The sequence below is a fragment of the Raphanus sativus genome, chromosome 8 (assembly GCF_000801105.2).
Source record: "Raphanus sativus cultivar WK10039 chromosome 8, ASM80110v3, whole genome shotgun sequence".
NCBI classification, from domain to species: domain Eukaryota; kingdom Viridiplantae; phylum Streptophyta; class Magnoliopsida; order Brassicales; family Brassicaceae; genus Raphanus; species Raphanus sativus.
The window spans coordinates 4187979-4206949 of NC_079518.1; the positions used below are offsets into that span (position 1 = coordinate 4187979).

Genomic DNA, 18971 nt, shown 5'->3' on the forward strand with positions numbered 1-18971 from the left:
TATAATAGTTTCATAATTTGTAATCTTATAATCCAAATTTTAAAGTTTATTATTTTGTAATTTATGAAATTATGACGTTTCTACAAAATCTTAAAGAGAAAATGATAGATATAAAATAATTAAGATTAATTATTGTATTGTTTGGAAACATTGATAATAGTATAAAAATATATTGTTTGGAAACATTGATAGTAATATAAAGAAATAAGTATATTATTTGGAAACATGGATAATAGTATAAAGAAAGGAACATTAATGATTTAATGTAGGTTTAACTATAAAGTATAAAAGTGTATTTAATTTAAAAACTTACAAAATAAATATTAAGTCTAAGAGAACATTTCTGTTTTAATAAGATAGATATAAAACTAAATTGAAACTATCATCATTAGTTCTATGGTTTTGGTGGACCTAACTCTATAGATAAATCAAGGTCGGCCCCTTATAACTCTACTACTACGACTACTCTCCACAGCTATTTGACATCATTATCATTATTCTACCTTAGACTTTCCTTACCCACATCAGAAAATAAAAAGATGTAAAAAATTAACAGAAACTAAGTAAAAGGTTAAAAACTAGACATGCCTTTGTCTAGATGATGGGAAATGTGTAAGGTGTGAAATGTGAAATGAATAATTTCATATGGTAGTGAGTATATTGTACGAAGTGTTCCTAACATCAGAGCAAGGACCAAGACTCAACTCTAACGTTCATCATTCATGCAAAATGTGGCCCTTTCAAAGTTTCCTTTTGAACACACAAGAGTGTCATTTTTGTCTCCGACTAATTTTTGTCCTTTTCTATAAACCGTGAGCGTTTGTATTCAATGATTTAACAAGACACTGACTTCATGTTTGTTCTCAATCGCACGTCATTGAAACCATATTATTAGTTGTCGTGAAAGATTGTTATTAATCTTAAGTATTTCTAAAGAGATTACAACAAGAAAGATAAAAGGGGATTCTCACATTAGTGGCACAAAACAGAACAAGATTCAACCTTATGGATCTTTTAATATCATCGACCCTCGACTTTGCGTTGGTACTGCTGAACTTGTTAGCTGCCAAGTGAAAGACTTATGATATGTTCTTCCCAAAATTTGAAGATTCTCGAAGGTTATATGTATACATAATACACTCAAAACTAACAGTTTAATAGACAAAAGTTGCAGGAGTTCACTGGTAACGAAAACAACTTGTTGTCCATGTTCTCTTTCTGAGTTAAAGAATATGGGTTTTCTGTACAGTGCAGAGAAGAAGACATCACTTTGAGAACCCCTTATCTTGAATAAAGAACATTTATATTAACCTATCTCTAACTTGGGACCACTGTTAGAACTTGGACTTTATTCAACATCCTTGGGACATATATACATAACAACATATGTGCATTAGTGCTCACTAAGAGTTGCTGATGATGAACGGTTTAAGTGCATTGCTTTATTAGATGCCCTAACGTTCTTAATAGTCATCATTAGCTTTGTCTATCTCCTTGAACCTCTGCAAACTTGAGGCTTAGCTGAGAGTAACGGTCATGCATCTCCTTAAGCTCTGTTTCGACAGATCATACCGGTCTTTGGTCTCCAGCATTACTTCTATCAGATTGTTTATGTCTCTGAAACACTGGAAGATTCCACTCTGACGCAACTGTACCAGCTCCCTGTTCCAAATCCGGAAATCTAGTGTCTGAAACATTATCATTTTGAAGTTGTAGTAAATTCTCATTCTTTATCCGTTCTAGCAGTGTAAAGAAGACAAAAAGACCCTGTGACTTTAGGCACTGACATAAAATCTATCTTAATATACTAACCAATAAGTAACATTGTGATACAAAATTATTACCTCACCGTTTAAGTGATCCAAGCTAGACCTTAAAGTCTCAGACCTAAAATTATCATTGATCAAAGCTAAAGCTTTCTTCACTCTTGATTGAGTACCTCCCTGATGAACAATAATCATAAGCAGGATATTCACTAAACATTGTTGTAACCAAGTTATTACTAGTACGATTAATCACAGAACGAGTTATACCAGGCTCCAGGCTCTTTTGGGCGTAGACCCAAGCTAGTTAAGTTTATAATAATATAGATTGAAATCCAGACGTCAGTAATCTTACAAAAACGATTTTCGAAAATTAAAAAAAAACTTGCATAAACGACTTGTTTGGTTTGGTCATTTTTAGTTTTAGCATTGACAAATCTTAGACAGCATCTTGTGATTAAACACCAGCTTAAAACAATAGATTTTTTATGAAGCTAGCCGTTCCTTCGAGGTCATTTCTCTGTCTTTAAGGTTCGAGTTCTCGACTCTAGCCTTTGCAGAAGTCGCAGGTAGATTAGTTGAAGTTATAGTTTTACCGGATCAATCCGTTTTTTAGATGAGGGATAAGTAAATATATTCATGTTCCTTGTTTTGCTTTGCTTTTGGATCTTTTCGGTTTCTTTGTTATGTAGTCATCAATTTGAGTCGAGTTTTGGTTTGACCGAAGGTTTTGATCCTTTGATTAGTTTGTGATTTGCAATTAGTTTTCCTTCAAGTACGTTTTATCTTTGCTACCCATGTGTGGATTTTAGTGCAGGAGATATATTTGTGTCTATGTGCTTAATATTTCATCTTTCTTCCATTTTCAAGTTTGTGTTAATAAATTTGCCAGACAAAAAGACATTAGATTTGTTTTCTGTAAAAGATAAACAACAATTTGTCCGTATAAATCTTTCTAAATGTTTACTGCTTACTTTTATATTGTTTGTATAGTACATGTATGTGACCAAAAGGCAAAAACACTAAAAATATATTCTTCAAATCTAGGAATCAAAAGAACAAACGCATTATCACTAGTCTCTCCTGATTTTCTAATGTACTTGAGTATAAAGTCCTCTGTAACTGCGATCGATATATTTACTATATACAGTATGTAACTTTCTTCCTAAATATCTGCTAAAGTTTATTGATAGTTTATTGATAGCAACCCACTCGCACTCAGATTGCCAATGGACAGTGGGTAATATAAATAAAATAAAGAAACAAAAGAATTTGACAATGATAATTATGGTATTAAAATTATTTGGTTTATTAATTTCAACATTTTGTATTGTTTTCTATCATCATTACCTTCTTTTACTCTTTTTACTATTTTCAACACGATTTATTACCTTATTACTGTTTTATTTATATTTCTATTAGTTGCATCGAACACGGCTCATTAAATGTTTACTACTAACTAAATAAACTCTGATTATCTAACTGATCAAAACGCCATTCTGCAGTATTCCTCGGTGTATTATATGGTTCATATGGATTGCGAACAATGCCCATGAGACGGACTATGTTCATTACTTACACAGTCGTGTCAGGTGTGATATTATATAACTAAAACAAGACTAGTGCAACTGCGATGCTTAATGCTTTGTCTTTGTGACGTTATTTAATTATATAAGTCTCTCTAGATAACAATAATAATGTAAATACGCTATTTTTTGTATTATTATATAAACTAGTACTTTTTGTATTATATGTAATACAAAGTGGGTGTGTAATCATATCCGAATCTATCGTGGATTTGCATATAATCCGTATTTTTCGTTTGTTTATTGTATGACCACCGTTTTAAGTTTGTATTTTAAGAAAGATTATCGTATATGTTGTCGGACAAATCTTTACTGTTGATATATAACATGCAGTTAAAAAGAAAACATTTGCTCTGTATGACTATATATAAACTTGATTTTGTAGCTGTATGATGATCATAGATTTATGATCCTCGCTGAAGTTGTGAAACGGGTCGATCATAACGAACCAGTTGCGACTAATCTATGGGTTTAATGGTTAATTTGTCAGATTTTGACCGATCAACAGAGACGTTGCAACATATTTTGCTTTAACTAATAGAAGTAAAACTGTATTTGTCTATCTGCTCGGGATAGAAGAAAGACATTGGAGAGTGGAGATACTACTAGAAATGAAGGCAACAATAACACTGATGTAGTAGATTCGCCACTATATACGTACGCATAACAAGTGGTAAACATAGGCACTATTATTTTCAAAAACGGACCCACAGATTTCTCTATATATTCATCCCAACCCTCACCCCCTCTAAATACCAAACAACACTCATCTTTCACCAAATTATTTAACTTTTTATCTTCTCTTTTTCGTATTTTAGCATATTTTCTCAAAGAGAAGATCTATAGAAAATTTCCTGTGATCTTTCTAGATTAACTGAACATGTCGCTAGACGGACTAGGAGGGATGGCTTTTGCGGAGGCTTACACGGCGAGGAAGTTTCATAGAGAAAACATGGAGACTTTGACGTCAAGCACAGCCACAACCGTCGGTGGTGGAACCGAAGACAACGGTGGACGATATAGCCGGTGGTTTTTCGGTAAGCGGAGCACCAAGAAAAACTCGGCTAAAGTTTGTGATCTAATAACTATAGAATAAGTCGATGGTCACATCCAGAACTAATCTAAGGAATAAAAAAACTTTATATATCTTTTGTGTTTTACTTTCTTTCTGCTTTATATTTGATGATGTGTATTGTGATTTTCTTTATGAAATTTTAGGTGAGATTGTGTAAAGTGATGAGATTTCCTTAAATTTTATATGGTTCATGTGATAATTTTTCGCTTCTATGAAGAAACAAAAAAACAACATGTATTGATTCTTAGATGTTAGTGACATTAACGAAAATGTTAACGCTACTGTTATTACGTTATACAATTCCATTATCTCATCTGATGACGTCGAAATTCAGTTTCAACGCTATGATGATGTATATAAAAGCAATAAAACATGTCCACCGACTAGTAACTACTATTCAGAAAAGACTAAAATCTCTATAGCTAATGACTATGTTATAAAACTTGGCGCATATATGTAGCCGTAACAAACCATACATAATATGGTTATGGAAACTAATACTGTAGTTTCAATCATCGTGGAAGCTACGGGACGACGAGTCTAGGAGACGCACATAAGCACGAGGTTTCGTTTCTCAGTGCACTTGCTACACGAGAGTATCAGCCAATCTTATGGGCTTTATGAGCTAAGCCCAATTTGACTCTTTAGGCTTTTGGTTTCCACTTGAACAGCTCCATACTTGGTTGAGTTATTATATTTCTTTTTCTTACTTTTTTTTTTGCTTTAACTTTGGTGACTCTTGCATCTTTTTTCTTTTTTTGCTAAAAGACTCTTGCATTTCGTTGTTGTTGGCGTACTTCAATTCGGATTTTAAAAGATAAATGGATCGTTTTTCATGTCGAAAACCTAATCCTAATGTTACAGTAAAGGTAAGGAAAACTTTATTCTAGAAGAAACATATTCACTTAGTTTCGTTATTTCGCCTTTATCATGTCATCAACCAATATGAATAATGAATATTATTATAAGGAAAATAAATTTTATTAAAAGGATTGAAAACTATATATGAGTCTTTATTAGAGCAAAAAAAAGTATACTGCGTAGAGAAAAGGCATGCTTGTCTCTGTCGAAACACAGATTTTATTAGCCAAAGTGGTGTTAAAGAATGAATCGTTGATTAGGAAAAAAAGAAGATTAAATTAAAAATGTTATCTCTTAGAGGTGGGTAGGTCATTAAAGGCCCAATTATTTCTCACTAAGCCAAGGAGTGGGTATTTAAAAGGGGACAAGACTTGGGTTCAGCCTTTATGGTGAACTCTCAAATTCACTTCAATTATTAGTACCAATCAAAGTGCCATGTAGGACTAGTAAAAAAAGAAAACAAAATTAAAAAAAAAAAGAAAGAAGTGAAAAATAAGTCGACTAATTTTTGTAACGCCATCTATGGCTTCTTCTTCATCACCAACACATAATTTAAAAGCTTTTTTTACCATCTACACAGAATATTGAAAGTTTTATTTGTCAAATTGGTGTCTACAATCCTCTTCTCTTATATCTTAAATCTAAACCCAAAATACTAAACCCTAAATCCAAAATAGTAAACCCTAAACCCTTGGATAAACTCTAAACCCTTGGGTAAACTCTAAACCCTTGGGTAAAGAGATATTCCAAAGGTTTAGAGTTTACCCAAAGATGTTGGGTTTATCCAAGGGTTTAGGATTTAGTTTTTAGAATTTACCGAAGGATTTAGGGTTTAGTGTTTAGTGTTTTGGGTTTACCAATTTGACAAATAAAGCTTTCAATATTCGGTGTGGATGATAAAGAAGCTTTCAATATTCTGTGTGGATGATAAAGAAGCTTTCAATATTTTGTATAGGTGATGAAGAAGAAGTCATGGATGGCGTTATTAGTCTACGTCTTTTTTATTTCTTTCCTTTTTTTTTAATTTTGTTTCCTTTTTATTAATCTTACATGATACTTTGATTGGTGCTAACAATTGAGGTGAATTTGAGAGTTCACCACAGGGGATGAACTCAAGTTTTGTTCCTTAAAAGATGACACTGCATCAACATTAGAAACCCCGTCACATGAGAATCTGAATAAACAATTTTTTTTAAAAAAAATTTGTCATCAACAAAACAAGACTCATATAGACTCTACACATCAAACAGGAACTAAATAAACAATTTAATAAAGCATTAATCTTGCACACTTCTGTTGTTGTCCACAAAATGCGACCTAATTTGTAGAAAGAAATAAAAAGTCTTATCGACTAAAAGACTTTCTGACAAATCTTTTTTAAAATAACTAAAAAATATAAATCTAACTATTTTTGTCCTATAATATATTTCATCCGTTTCAATATGTAAAATATTTTTGATGAGAACTCTTATATTAAGAAAGTTATCTAGAAAATATTAATAAAATTATAAATTAAAATTAAACTAATTAACTACAAAATATATGACAGTATATAATTAGTTGCATAATTTTTAGTAAAGTCAAAAGTTACATAAATTATTGAAAACATTTTATATTTTGAATCATCAAAAATTCTCCTGAAATCTTGCATTTAGAAATGGAGGGAGTAACTTATACGTCAATTGTTATCTGTTGAGCATCTTTTCTCTTAATAAATAGAAACGAATATTGAAGAGAAATACAAAAAAAAAATATGTCTCTGTGATTCAGATTATTCTATATGTTATAATAATTTAAAGAAAAATACAGAATAATTCACGAAACTGTGGAGCCGATTAGGAATGTTCCCACGAGCAGTGACGTGTCGGCCGACGATAAGAATCCAGCTCATCACCGGTGTGAGTGACGTCAGCTAGCGCGTATTTTTAGTCATATCATCAGCGCATGTTAAAAAGTAAAAAAAAAAAAAAGGAAAGAAAAAGACGTAATATTGTAGACTTTTCTTCTGAACTCTCGATTTGTTTTTTGCTCACGGTCGTGCTTTTGTCGTTCATCGCTCGTTTACTTCTTCAACTTGCTTATTAAGCCATGAACTATTCAAACCAAAGAGAAAAAAAAAAGAAATATCTTTTGCTTTTTTATTTCTTTCCTCCTTTCAATGATGTGTGTATACGCCTTCACCTCTAAGTTTTGACCAAAGTGTCGTCATCATCTCTCTGCTCTCTAGGGAACGCGTTTCAAAGCGGAGATTCACTGTTCATCTCTCGACTTCGTGATATGAATTATCAATGGTTGGTTCTGGTTGCTTACAGAACTTCTGCAAATTTGCTTCTCTTTCTACGTTTGTTTTAGGTTTTGGTCAAGTTTGTAATCATGGGTATTTCTTTATTATTCCGTTAAATTTTATTACAAGACTCAAATCTTTTGATGAGTTTGGTCTGATTCTTGCTTAAAAGTTTCAACCCTCTAATAGAAAGTGGTGAAAGAGCTTTCTTCAAACTTGTGCGTGTGCCTTGAGCTCGTTATAATTCATTTTTCCTTTTTTTGACAGATGATGAGCTCTTCATCTTCTACTAATACACAAGCTGTACCATTCAGAGACATGGGGATGTACGAACCGTTCCAACAGTTGTCTGGTTGGGAAAACACTTTCAACACTATAACTAGTAACAACGACAACAACAATCAGACTTCTTCCACAGTCCATGAGGTGGATGCTGCTAGAACAGAAGCAGATGTTAACAATAAGGTCAGATTCTTACCTAATTCATGTTTTAGACTAGTTACTTTTTATTTATTTAATTATCGATTAAAAGTACTCGCAGGGAAACTATACTTCTTTGTATAATAATAACTCTACTGAAGCAGAACCTTCTAGTAACAATGATCAGGAGGAAGTTCAAATCGATGATAAGGTAAAAACAAGATAGATAGTATTTGTTTTAGGGGAGAGACACGGCGTGGTGACATTAATTGTTGTTGTTACAGACGAAACGGAGATTAGCTCAGAACAGAGAGGCTGCTCGCAAAAGCCGTTTGAGAAAGAAAGTAAGAAACGTCTCCCTTCGTTGGATTCTTTCTTTGTGGAAATGAAGTTCAAAAAATAAAAAATCTCACGTCTATGTCTTTTAGGCACATGTCCAGCAGTTAGAAGAAAGCAGGTTAAAGCTATCACAGCTGGAGCAGGAACTCGTGAGAGCTAGGCAGCAGGGACTATGCGTACGCAACCCCTCAGATGCTACTACTTATCTTGGACCAGCAGGGACCGTGAATACAGGGATCGCCGCGTTCGAGATGGAATACAAACACTGGCTGGAAGAACAGAGAAAGAGAGTGGGCGAGATTCGAACGGCGCTCGGAGCACACATAAGCGACGTCGAGCTCAAAATGCTCGTCGACGTTTGCTTGAACCACTACGCGAATCTCTTCCGCATGAAAGCTGATGCAGCCAAGGCCGACGTGTTCTTCTTGATATCCGGAATGTGGAGAACTTCGACCGAACGTTTCTTCCAGTGGATTGGAGGTTTCCGACCATCCGAGCTGTTGAATGTTGTGATGCCGTACATCGAGCCTTTAACAGATCAGCAGCTCTTGGAGGTGAGAAACCTCCAGCAGTCGTCTCAGCAAGCAGAGGAGGCGCTCTCTCAAGGCTTGGATAAGCTTCAGCAAGGTTTGGTCGAGAACGTAGGGGTTGTTGAGTCTGTGAATCAAGGAGCTCAGATGGCTTCAGCCATGGAGAGCTTTCAGTCGTTGGAGGGTTTTGTGAACCAGGCGGATCATCTGAGGAAGCAGAGTCTGCAGCAGATGAGTAAGATTCTGACGACAAGACAAGCTGCTAGAGGCTTGCTTGCTTTAGGAGAGTACTTCCACAGGCTTCGTGCTTTAAGTTCTCTTTGGGCAGCTCGTCCACGAGAAGGCAGTTAAACTAAGTTTAGGAAGCAAAATAAAGAAGAGTCAACCTCAAAATGGTTTTAGCTAGGCATGTATGGAGATGTAGAGTGATTGATTCTCTCCATTAGAACATCATCGTCCTCATTGATGTTTTTGTTTTTTCTTGAGATAAATGAATAAAAGGTGTATATTTGAACGTAAACATTTGTAAAAGAAGGCTCTTCATATGTAAGTTAAACTTGTGGAGAGATTGTTGTTGTGAGAGATCTTTGCAGGTTTCAAAAATTGATGAAGACTAAGCAAACTGAATGTGACTTACTACCCAATCATGAATTTTTGTAAGCATATTCTATGAGATAATGAAAAGGTTTTCATCTCATCAACTTTTATTTATAGTTTTTAGAAGCACTGACGCTGAGCTCTCCTCTCTCCTCCCAATAATGCTTCTTTCTTTTTCATCATCTCCAAGTATGTCTTCATGATCTTCTTGTCTAGTTCATAATAGACTTCCATTTTCTTCAGTGGTCTCATATCAAGATCAATGAAATGTACCTGCCAACATAAGAGCTCAGTGTATAAGAAGCAATCCAACAAAGCCAAAAGATTAGGGTCCGAATGGCAACAAAGAAACCATACTTGCTCCGTAATAAACAGTAACAAAAAGCTCTACATATAAATATATATTTATACATTTTTGTTATTAGTATAACCGTGCCGTAATTATTCCTCATGTTACCATTTGTATAAAGTATAGCAGCTAAAAAGATTACCTTGTAATCGAATTCTTGCTTTGCTGATTCAAGATGCAGATTACTATGAGAAGAGGACCTTGAGATCACATCATTTGTTGATCTAAAGCTTATCATTACACTGCAATCTTTTGCAGTGGCAGATATCAAGAACTCCTTCAAAACATTCACTTTCTCAGCCATCGGAATCAAATGCATGGAGCTAAATTGACTTGCTGATGACTTTGTACTCTTCTCCAACTCTTTGCACACTTTGCATGGCTGGTTAATAAGGTCATAGTACACGTGAATCGCTCCTTCGATGTTATACTTGTCTAGCTTTTGAACATCCAGAAGATGATCTAGAACCCCAGAGGTGTAAACGGTTTCTGCAACAAGCTCTATGAAATGATTTGCACGTGGACCATCTTTGGTCTTGATGATATCTTTGAGTATATGCTCAAAGTCTTGTTCAACCTTTGAGGTTGTCTTGCATGTGCCACCACCTAAGCCTCCAAATACGAGAGAGCCGTTCAAGAACACGCGGAAGTTGTTCTGAGGAGTTGCGTATAGTGCTCTTATTGCTTTGTGTATTCTATCTTTTGATCCAGAGAATAGGTCCAAAGGATCATATTCACTGATCTCTGAGATCTGCAACACAACTTCTAACGTGTTAGGTTCATAAGTTGGGTTGTAAAGAGTTTTTGTTTCGAATGACTTGCGAAGTTATGGACCAAAAAAAAAAGTTTTAGAGAAGTACCAATAGGTCCGTACATTCTCTAAAACGTGATTGAAACAATATTAAATTAACTTTCTTTAGGAGAATATACATTTATGTTTTTGAATAGTTTTAGAGAAGTACCTCATTTTCTTGAAGCTTCAGAACTTGGTGCATCTCAAAACGAGTTTTACCCTTCTTGATAACATTTTCTTGTGCTATGAAACTTGAAGAAGGAAGGAATCCACATTTTGGCTACTTAATCAGAGCAAACATGCAATGTATATTAGCCAAGAAAAGCATTCAATCGCTAGCCGAAAGAAGAAGAAAGAAGAAAAGCACATGTAATGTAATGTAATGATCATGAACACCTTTATTTCAACACTTAAGCATGGTTTATCCTCAACACGACCTGAAAGCAGAAAATATAAATAACGTGACATATATCTATAACCCCCAAAATAACACGAACAAAATGAATTACCGTGGGCGAAAAGTGTCAAATCATCCATCAGAAGAACGGAATTGCGGTTAGTATCCACACAGGCTGCATCAGCACGCCAAGAAGGTCGCTGAGATGTCACAATGTTCTCAACAGACTCAAGAAACTCCTTTGCTACAAGAAGACGCATCTACAAGAAAAAACAATTGCAGTAAGAAGACCTCTAGAGACAAAGCAAAACGATTTTAAACATTCCAAATACAAAACAAAAATAATCCATATCATGATGACAAGAGAGAAGGAAACATACTCCAGGATTGACATGTTTATGACCCAACAAAGGTCTCATGACATGTTTGACAAACAAAAACTCCACAATCTCCTTGTTCTGGCAAGAAACAACTTCCTTGCACTCTCCCCATATAACCTTTTCATGAGACGTGAGACCATTTCCACTTGTGTTTCCATTATCTTCTTTCCCATCATTTGGCATTTTCTGTATTCTCATCATCTTTCCCAGCTTCACACATAACACAAACGAAAAGAAAACAATGTAGAATATAAATGTTAATTAACTTTTTCTAATCCAAAGATGATCAAATCAAGAACGGATTCAAAATATTGAAATGAAGAAAAACAATGAAGAGACTAACAAAAGAGGGAGAGGATCCAGTGTAAGCGAGAACCAAATTAACAGCTCCTTCGCCTCTATAAGACCAATCAACTGCATCCTTTGGCTCCAAACCAATCTCCATCTGAATCGAAACGCCAACGTACAGATTAACAAAACTCACTTTTTGATTATTTTTTTGCGTCAAATCCAATGTGATCAAATGAAAAAACAAATTACGTACCTTTAGTTTTGAAACAATGAAGCTAATATGATGTATGTGTTGCAGCGAGAAGTGATCTCGATTACAATCAAACCGTGATGGGATTTCGTGAGTTGATTAGGTTTACAGATTTATTTTGTGATTGCTTCGAAATGAATAGGTATCACTGTATCAGTATGAGACGGCCGGATTGATGTATGTTTTTTCTTTTGATGTTTGTTTGAGACATGTTAACTGTGTTTAGTAAAATAATCAATCAGGTATATAATAATGGACATGTGACTACGTACATAACAAGCGAATGAATCGAATAATATAATAATTAATAAGATTTTCTATAGTTTTTTAACATTAGGATTCATACGATATATGAATTGAGAAAAAAAATCAAAACGGCTTAAAATGTCTCCTTCTATTAAATGGTTAAATTTGGTCTAGGCTAAGTTGAAAGGGGTTAAGATTATAATTAAATCAACCAATGTTAGAAAAAAAAAATCAACCAAGTCTAATTTCATTGCAAAACTCAGTGTGCGATAATGTGAGCTAATGGATCCTCGTGTGAGTGTTATTGTAATTTGAGGCCACGCGAGGAGTCTTTTGCATAAATTTCCCGGAAAATTGAATTAGTTTGTAGTTTTTAGAGGAGTGAAGAAGACCGGTTAAAGAGAGTAAACCGGGGAAGTGGAAGAAGACAAGATATCAGGTGGTGGAAAAGACCAATGATGAGGAACTGATGAGAGAAGGCAGAACAGAAGTCAGTCAGTGTCTTAAACATCAGTCTTCTTCTTCATTGGGAAACTCTTTCTATCTTAGCTGTACTTTTACATTTTTCTCCGTACCGTATATTCTCCCTTATTGGCTTCTCTTTTTCGATAATTAATATATATTTAGTCTTATTTCTTTTTTTTGAAAAAATAAATCGATATTAGCTGGATTTTTATCTTACATGGATTTTTTTTTGTAAACTCTCTTACATGGATTTTGTATATTTCTATATAAGGTATTGAATATTTTATAGTGATGTATAGAAGAAAATCGCTGGATTTAAGGTACAAACGTACGTGTAAGTTAATACAGAATCAGTTTCTTATATATACATATATAAGTTACCTAAAAAAATGAAAACAATATTAGCGGTGTGCACGATATGGTATATCGAATATTATGTTTCTCTCTTTTTTTAGCATTTCTATCTTTTTTTTTTTCTATCTTTCGAAATATGTATCTGATATTTCGAATATTTTCCTTAATATCCACGAAAGAAGATGATGATTCGATTTTAAAATTATTTTCTCTTACAAGTGTAACGCTTCCCTATCGTTTTTCACCGGGTCAGAGAAACCCTCAACGAAGATGAACTACATTCTGAAATTACAAAACAAGAAAACAATTATTCGTGAAAAAAACTCTCTGATATTCATATCATTATAAGCCGGTAGTTTCTTTAAACTCTTACGTAATAGTAATATTTCTTAGCTAATAAGAACTAAGTAACAATTTTAATCAACTAAGGACTGGTCTGATCTCTCGAACTGTCATACCAACAAAACAAGACTTCATACACTTCCCCCTCGGCGATCCTCCTCCTCCCACCATCCCCCCGCTCTCCACCACCGTCTCCTCTGCCGCTGCCGCCGCTAGTATAGCCTTCCTAAATGCATCTTCGCTACCACCATGCACATTGCACTTATCATCTTCATAGTTATGGATAACACCATGATCAACATCATCCTCATCAGAGGCTTTAATAACAATACTGTTATCAACACTATCCGCCAGATCATCCGTATCATCCTCACCCATTTCGTGATGATGCTCATCATCAACATAATCATCATCACACTCATGCTCTTCATCGTCGTGATCATAATCATCATCGTCAGATTGGTAATGAGAGGGCTCTTGTGGTAGGTCGAAAACATCGTCGTCTAGAGGAACAAGGTGGAGAGTGAGGCGGCCATTGGCTCTATGCGCACGAAAATACTCGTGGTGACGAACCTTCTCTTCTCTAAGAATAAGCCTCCCGTCGCTAGTCACCACACGTTTCAGAACCCACGGCATGTGCGGGAGGAGATTCTCCGTCTGAGCAAGCAACGGTATCGGCGGAGGAAACTCACGCGCCGCCGCGGCTCTTGCTTCCCTTTCCTCTCTCCTCCTTCCTCCGTAACGGTAACGGTTGGAAGGCTTGGTGGGGACCGAGAGGACGTCGTTTTCTTCGTCGGCGGAGAGGATGTCGAAGCAGCTCTCTGTTCCTATGTAGTCTCCGAAGGCGGAGGAAGAAGTTGATGACGTGCGGGAAAGCATGGATGACGTCACAAAATGTGAGGTTTGATCAGAAGAAGAAGAAGCCATGGAGGATGATGCCTCGGAGGAGGATGAAGACGCTCTCTCCATATTTCTAGATTTTCAATAAATAAAATACAAAACCCTGAAAAAATGATTTTTTGTGGGTTTTGTTTTTATTTTAATTTAATGAGATGTTAGAGTTGCATGGAGAGAATTTAAATAGGGAGACAGCTAAGTGAAGGTGATGAAGTCATGTAAAGGGATGGCTCTGAGAAATTACTGAGAATCTGTGACATTTAATGTCTTTTTTCCTGTGAAAAGGAAAAATAAGGAAATGTATTTTAGACCAAAATAGACCCAAATAAAACTTTTTAATAAAATGTCATCATTACCAGTATATATATATATATATATATATATATATATATATATATGTAAATAAACTATTGACTAATATAAAAACTTCTACAAGTTCTTAGAAATTCGATACTTCCCTTACACTTTGTTTTTATCCAATGAATCATTGTATCTATAATTCACTAACTCAGATCCTCAAATTTCTCTTTAAACAACAATAAATAAATAAAAAATCAAAATAAGATTTACTTTGCATAGAAAACTTGAAATATATAATCATATGTTTACAGCTAGTTAAAAACCTACAACTCTAAGTTTTATATAAAAAAAATTAGCCAGTAATTAGTTAGATACAAAGATGATGCAGAAATTAAGGTCTTTCCAACTACACAAAGAAACAAGTACAAGTGATAAAAATGGCTTAGAAATAAATGTAGGAATTAGGATGGGTTAAAAAGTATATAATCACTAAGAAGAAACTATGATCTTTAGGTTTCAAAAAAAAAACTATGATCTTAAAAACGTATATGCATTAAGAACTGGTTTTAAATACTACCTTCTACCTAACGGTAAAAATAAAGAGGAAGGGAGACTAAACGTTTTATGAACGTTATGATAGAAACAAAATAGCTACACGTTTTTCATTTTCACCTCATTAAGCTTCTATATTGTTTTCTTTTTTCTAGTGAAACTTTCTGTCATTTTACCAGATTCTGTCTATTCTTGAACGCGAAAAGCAACTAAGATGCACGAAACAAACAAGGTTGAATCTTTAATGATAAGATTTGGTAATTAATTATTTGAATTTACAAAAATCATAAACGCATTGGTCAAATCGAAAAAGCTACATGCACCTTTTTTAAAAAAAAGGAAGCCGACTTTTTTTTTGTAAAAGATCGAAGCCGACTTCCACGAAATTCTTTCAAGAATTAGTTTAATCTGCATCTATCTTTCCAAACCACATTTAAATCCAAACCCAAAAAAAACTAGAATAATCACGATCGAACATTCTTATGTAACCTAGGAATTAACGTTTATAAATATACGAAGCATTGAGAATAATATCAAAAGAAACCCTTTTTTTTTGAACACCTCAAAAGAAACCCTAATCAGGTAATCATATGAATCGTCGTACATCATCAATCAAATAGAAAAGTTATCAAACACGAAACAGATTGAATGTCAATATTAAAATTAAATTAAAAGGGCGACAAAGAAGATATAATAATTAAATCGAGTAATTAATTCACCTGTAGACAAGGATAAGCAAATGAATTTTCTTCTGGTGAAGTTGAAGGATGAACGTTACGCGGACTTTTGTTCTCTTATACACGCACTCACAACGAAGCAGAAGAGAATTTAATTTATCGAAACGGAATCGATAAGATATACTCTATGGATTAACACGAATATTTAATCTTATGAAATTAAGGAAGATAATCAATAAATATTGATTTAAATTTTAAAAAAGGAAAGAAAAATGCTTAAAATTAGGCGTACGCGGAGGAATTAATTAAGATTAGGATGTTTAACCAAGTCGGGCCGTTCCTTTCTCGCCTGCTGTAAATCCTTAACCTTTCCTAATTTGTGGGGTTATGGATAACTTTTAACTATCTTACAGCACATCCATGGTAACAAAATACTTTTGAATTTATTATTCACTATTTTCATATCCAACGGATAATGGCTTAGCCATAATGACATAACTTAAATTGCAAAGTGGATTAAGGTAAGTACTTATTATTGGTAAACAACTCAATTAAAGTTGCAATTCTGTGAATTGTATACTTAGGTAGGGTTATCTAATCACTTATTTAAAAATTGTTTATATTTTAAATACCTAGCTATGGTTATAAATTTGATAGCATTTATAAAGATTCATCTCTACATATACTAGATTTAAGTTAAATTTTGGATTTGTATTTAGAAAATATTTTGGAGTTCACATTAAATAGTTCAATATGTGAACTTATGAATATGCAAAGAATAGTATGACTCTTACACAACACCAAATTTGTAAGCTCCAAGCCGCGAATGAAATATGGACCAAATCCGAGAAGACGTTTTAAGAAAATTAGAAGTATATCACTTTTACTGATCATGACCAGGAAGATCACCTGAAACGAGATAAAGTTCTAATATCCGCATTATGTACCACTGTAATATTTCATTTTGCTACTACTATATAAATTTTAGATCTGTAGAAGTTGGTGAAGAAACAAACAAATTTGAAGTAAACTGTATAATGTATTCAATAGTTTACTTACCAGGATCGACACACAGAGGTGGTTGCCAGGAGCAGTACTGAGGTCAATGTTATTTCTTTTGTTTTATAATAAGTGTTATTTTAGGTTTTTATTTTATTTTAAAATAAGTGTTAGTCTACAATTTTAATGTGGTTTTGTACATTAAATCTAATTTTTATACTTTTGAATAATCAATAATTTTTCATTTCAAATTATTTTTATTTAACTAATCATATATTAAATATGAATATACTAGTCAATTATATAAATTTCTTAGTCTCTATGAAAATGTCAAAGTGACAATTATTTAGAAACGGAGAAAGTATTTGTTAGTGAAATGTTCTAATTTTTTTTAGAATAAAGTCAAATGGGATGAGATGAGCTCCAAGATATTTTCTTGCTGGATAATACTAGAAGGGTTCTTGTGAATAGTACAATCACTTTTGCTTGCAGCTTATCATTAGTCAGAAGCTAATAAATCTAGAACATAAAAACAAAAGAATTGATGGTCATCAAACTTGCCATTTTGGAACATATATACGAGAGTGACATTAATCAATTGAAATGATGATACTTAAAATCGCTAAGAGGAAAAATATCGAGCTTGGCTAGTGGGTCTTTCCCCTAGATTCAATAAAGAAATCAAGCAAAAAGATCAAGTGTAACTAAGAGTAACTAAGAGTTTTCGAAATCACTAGTTAAACCCAATTCGAAAAGAGTGATTTAGGTCTTGAATGTGGTATTAGCGGCTGACCCTAGACACCAGAAGAAAATATAGACCAAATGTCTAAAATTTCTAAAGGTTTATAACAGAAACAAGAGAAAAGGCATATCATGGCCTGAAAGCAATCAACTTCTAATGCTTAAAAATAATCTAGTATTTACTAGAATAAATGCTAGGAATATTATTGGCGACTTGGAAAATGTTTATAATCCATACACACAAATAATAATGTCGGCTTCAAGATTTTCACTGCACTCGAGCTTTGAGGTCCATTTTACTTCTGCACGATGCATAATGTTCTACAAGCTTACTTCCAATAGAACATGTGAGATTATTGAAAATCAGGCCTAAAACTAATCACTAGTTTCTTGGTTAAAGAAGGACCACTACAAGAGCGAGAGAGTTTTTACCTTAAATTAGCTAGGCTCCATTCTATACTGTTTTTTTTTCTTGGCTCCTCTAGAATAGAATTCCCATTCTATACTGTTTAGTGGGCTCTTTATCGACCCATCATTGATTCATTGCTGCTCCGGCCCTTTCTTCCTTTAAAGGGTGTAATTTCTTCTATATGTCGAGAAACTAGAGCAGTATCACAAATTAAATACCATGCACACAACTCCGGAAGATTACTTCAGATCTTAGTATTACCAGTAATACTCTATAGTACATGCACTCATATTTCTACAATCGCGCGTATGCACTACCGAATGCGATTATGTGAATTAAGATAGTGATATGGAAACAATACTGTTACAATTACAATTTTGGCAAAAAAAAAAAAAACAATACTGTTACAAAACCACTATATTATAAACTATTGTACGTTGGGATCGAGTGGTGGTTTTGAACTACATTTTTCGTCATATATATTAACTCTTCAAACTTGAGAGTTCTCGTACAACCAATTGCAAAGTGTTTATTCCAACCAAATACTATTTGACCTACCAAATCATTAACAAAATAAAATAACTGTTGAGAGTATCTCCAAAAGAAACTCTATAACTTCAAATATAGAATTTTTTGCTCTCCAAAAAGAAACTTCAAAACTTTAAATTTAGAGTTTTGTGGAGTGAAACTTTATATTTGAAGTTTTACTACTCAAAACTTCAAATTTGAAGTTTCATCTTTTTATTTGCAATTTAATCCTTATAATTTATTACATATAACATTTATGATTCTTAATTATTATTTGTGTCTATCATTTTAGTCCTTAAAGTTTTTATATTTCACAATTGTTTCAGATTTGTTTTAATAAATTCAATTTTAACACATAAATTAAATAAAAAATTAAAATAAAATGTATATTATTTTAAAACTGTAATTAGAAAACAAAAATATGACAAAAGAAACATAATAAAAAACTTTTTTAAATGGGTACATGAAGAAATAATTATTATACATAATCAAATATTAAACTACAACAAAATACCACATTGTATAATAATTATGTCTTCATGTACC

At 33.5% G+C, this 18971-nt stretch overlaps 4 protein-coding genes across 6 annotated transcripts; 2 read left to right on the top strand and 2 right to left on the bottom strand.

Annotated features, from left to right (window-relative positions):
- The first annotated feature begins 4108 nt into the window (after positions 1-4108).
- LOC108834116 (uncharacterized) lies at positions 4109-4623 on the top strand. The gene has a single exon (XM_018607476.2). It carries the CDS (start codon positions 4230-4232, stop codon positions 4443-4445), a length of 216 nt encoding a protein of 71 aa, XP_018462978.1. The 5' UTR covers positions 4109-4229; the 3' UTR covers positions 4446-4623.
- Positions 4624-7382: 2759 nt separating this feature from the next.
- LOC108818640 (transcription factor TGA3) lies at positions 7383-9422 on the top strand. 3 transcript variants are annotated; one of them, XM_018591556.2, is made up of 5 exons: positions 7383-7662; positions 7837-8034; positions 8102-8200; positions 8274-8333; positions 8418-9422. In XM_018591556.2, the coding sequence occupies exons 2-5, from the start codon at positions 7837-7839 to the stop codon at positions 9207-9209; spliced, it is 1149 nt and encodes a 382-aa protein (XP_018447058.1). In that variant the 5' UTR covers positions 7383-7662; the 3' UTR covers positions 9210-9422. The 3 variants fall into 3 exon arrangements, with proteins under 3 accessions (XP_018447058.1, XP_018447057.1, XP_018447059.1); XM_018591555.2 differs by having other exon boundaries at positions 7384-7576; XM_018591557.2 differs by having other exon boundaries at positions 7386-7576; positions 8111-8200.
- Positions 9423-9542: 120 nt separating this feature from the next.
- LOC130498333 (inositol-pentakisphosphate 2-kinase-like) lies at positions 9543-12110 on the bottom strand. The gene is made up of 8 exons (XM_056991609.1): positions 11919-12110; positions 11718-11819; positions 11375-11584; positions 11107-11254; positions 10994-11034; positions 10767-10877; positions 9947-10555; positions 9543-9728 (listed from the first exon to the last, which is right to left on the bottom strand). The coding sequence occupies exons 2-8, from the start codon at positions 11817-11819 to the stop codon at positions 9576-9578; spliced, it is 1374 nt and encodes a 457-aa protein (XP_056847589.1). The 5' UTR covers positions 11919-12110; the 3' UTR covers positions 9543-9575.
- A 1102-nt stretch (positions 12111-13212) lies between these two features.
- LOC108821511 (uncharacterized) lies at positions 13213-15871 on the bottom strand. The gene is made up of 2 exons (XM_018594528.2): positions 15791-15871; positions 13213-14494 (listed from the first exon to the last, which is right to left on the bottom strand). Exon 2 carries the CDS (start codon positions 14289-14291, stop codon positions 13401-13403), a length of 891 nt encoding a protein of 296 aa, XP_018450030.1. The 5' UTR covers positions 14292-14494; positions 15791-15871; the 3' UTR covers positions 13213-13400.
- Between the last annotated feature and the right edge of the window lie 3100 nt (positions 15872-18971).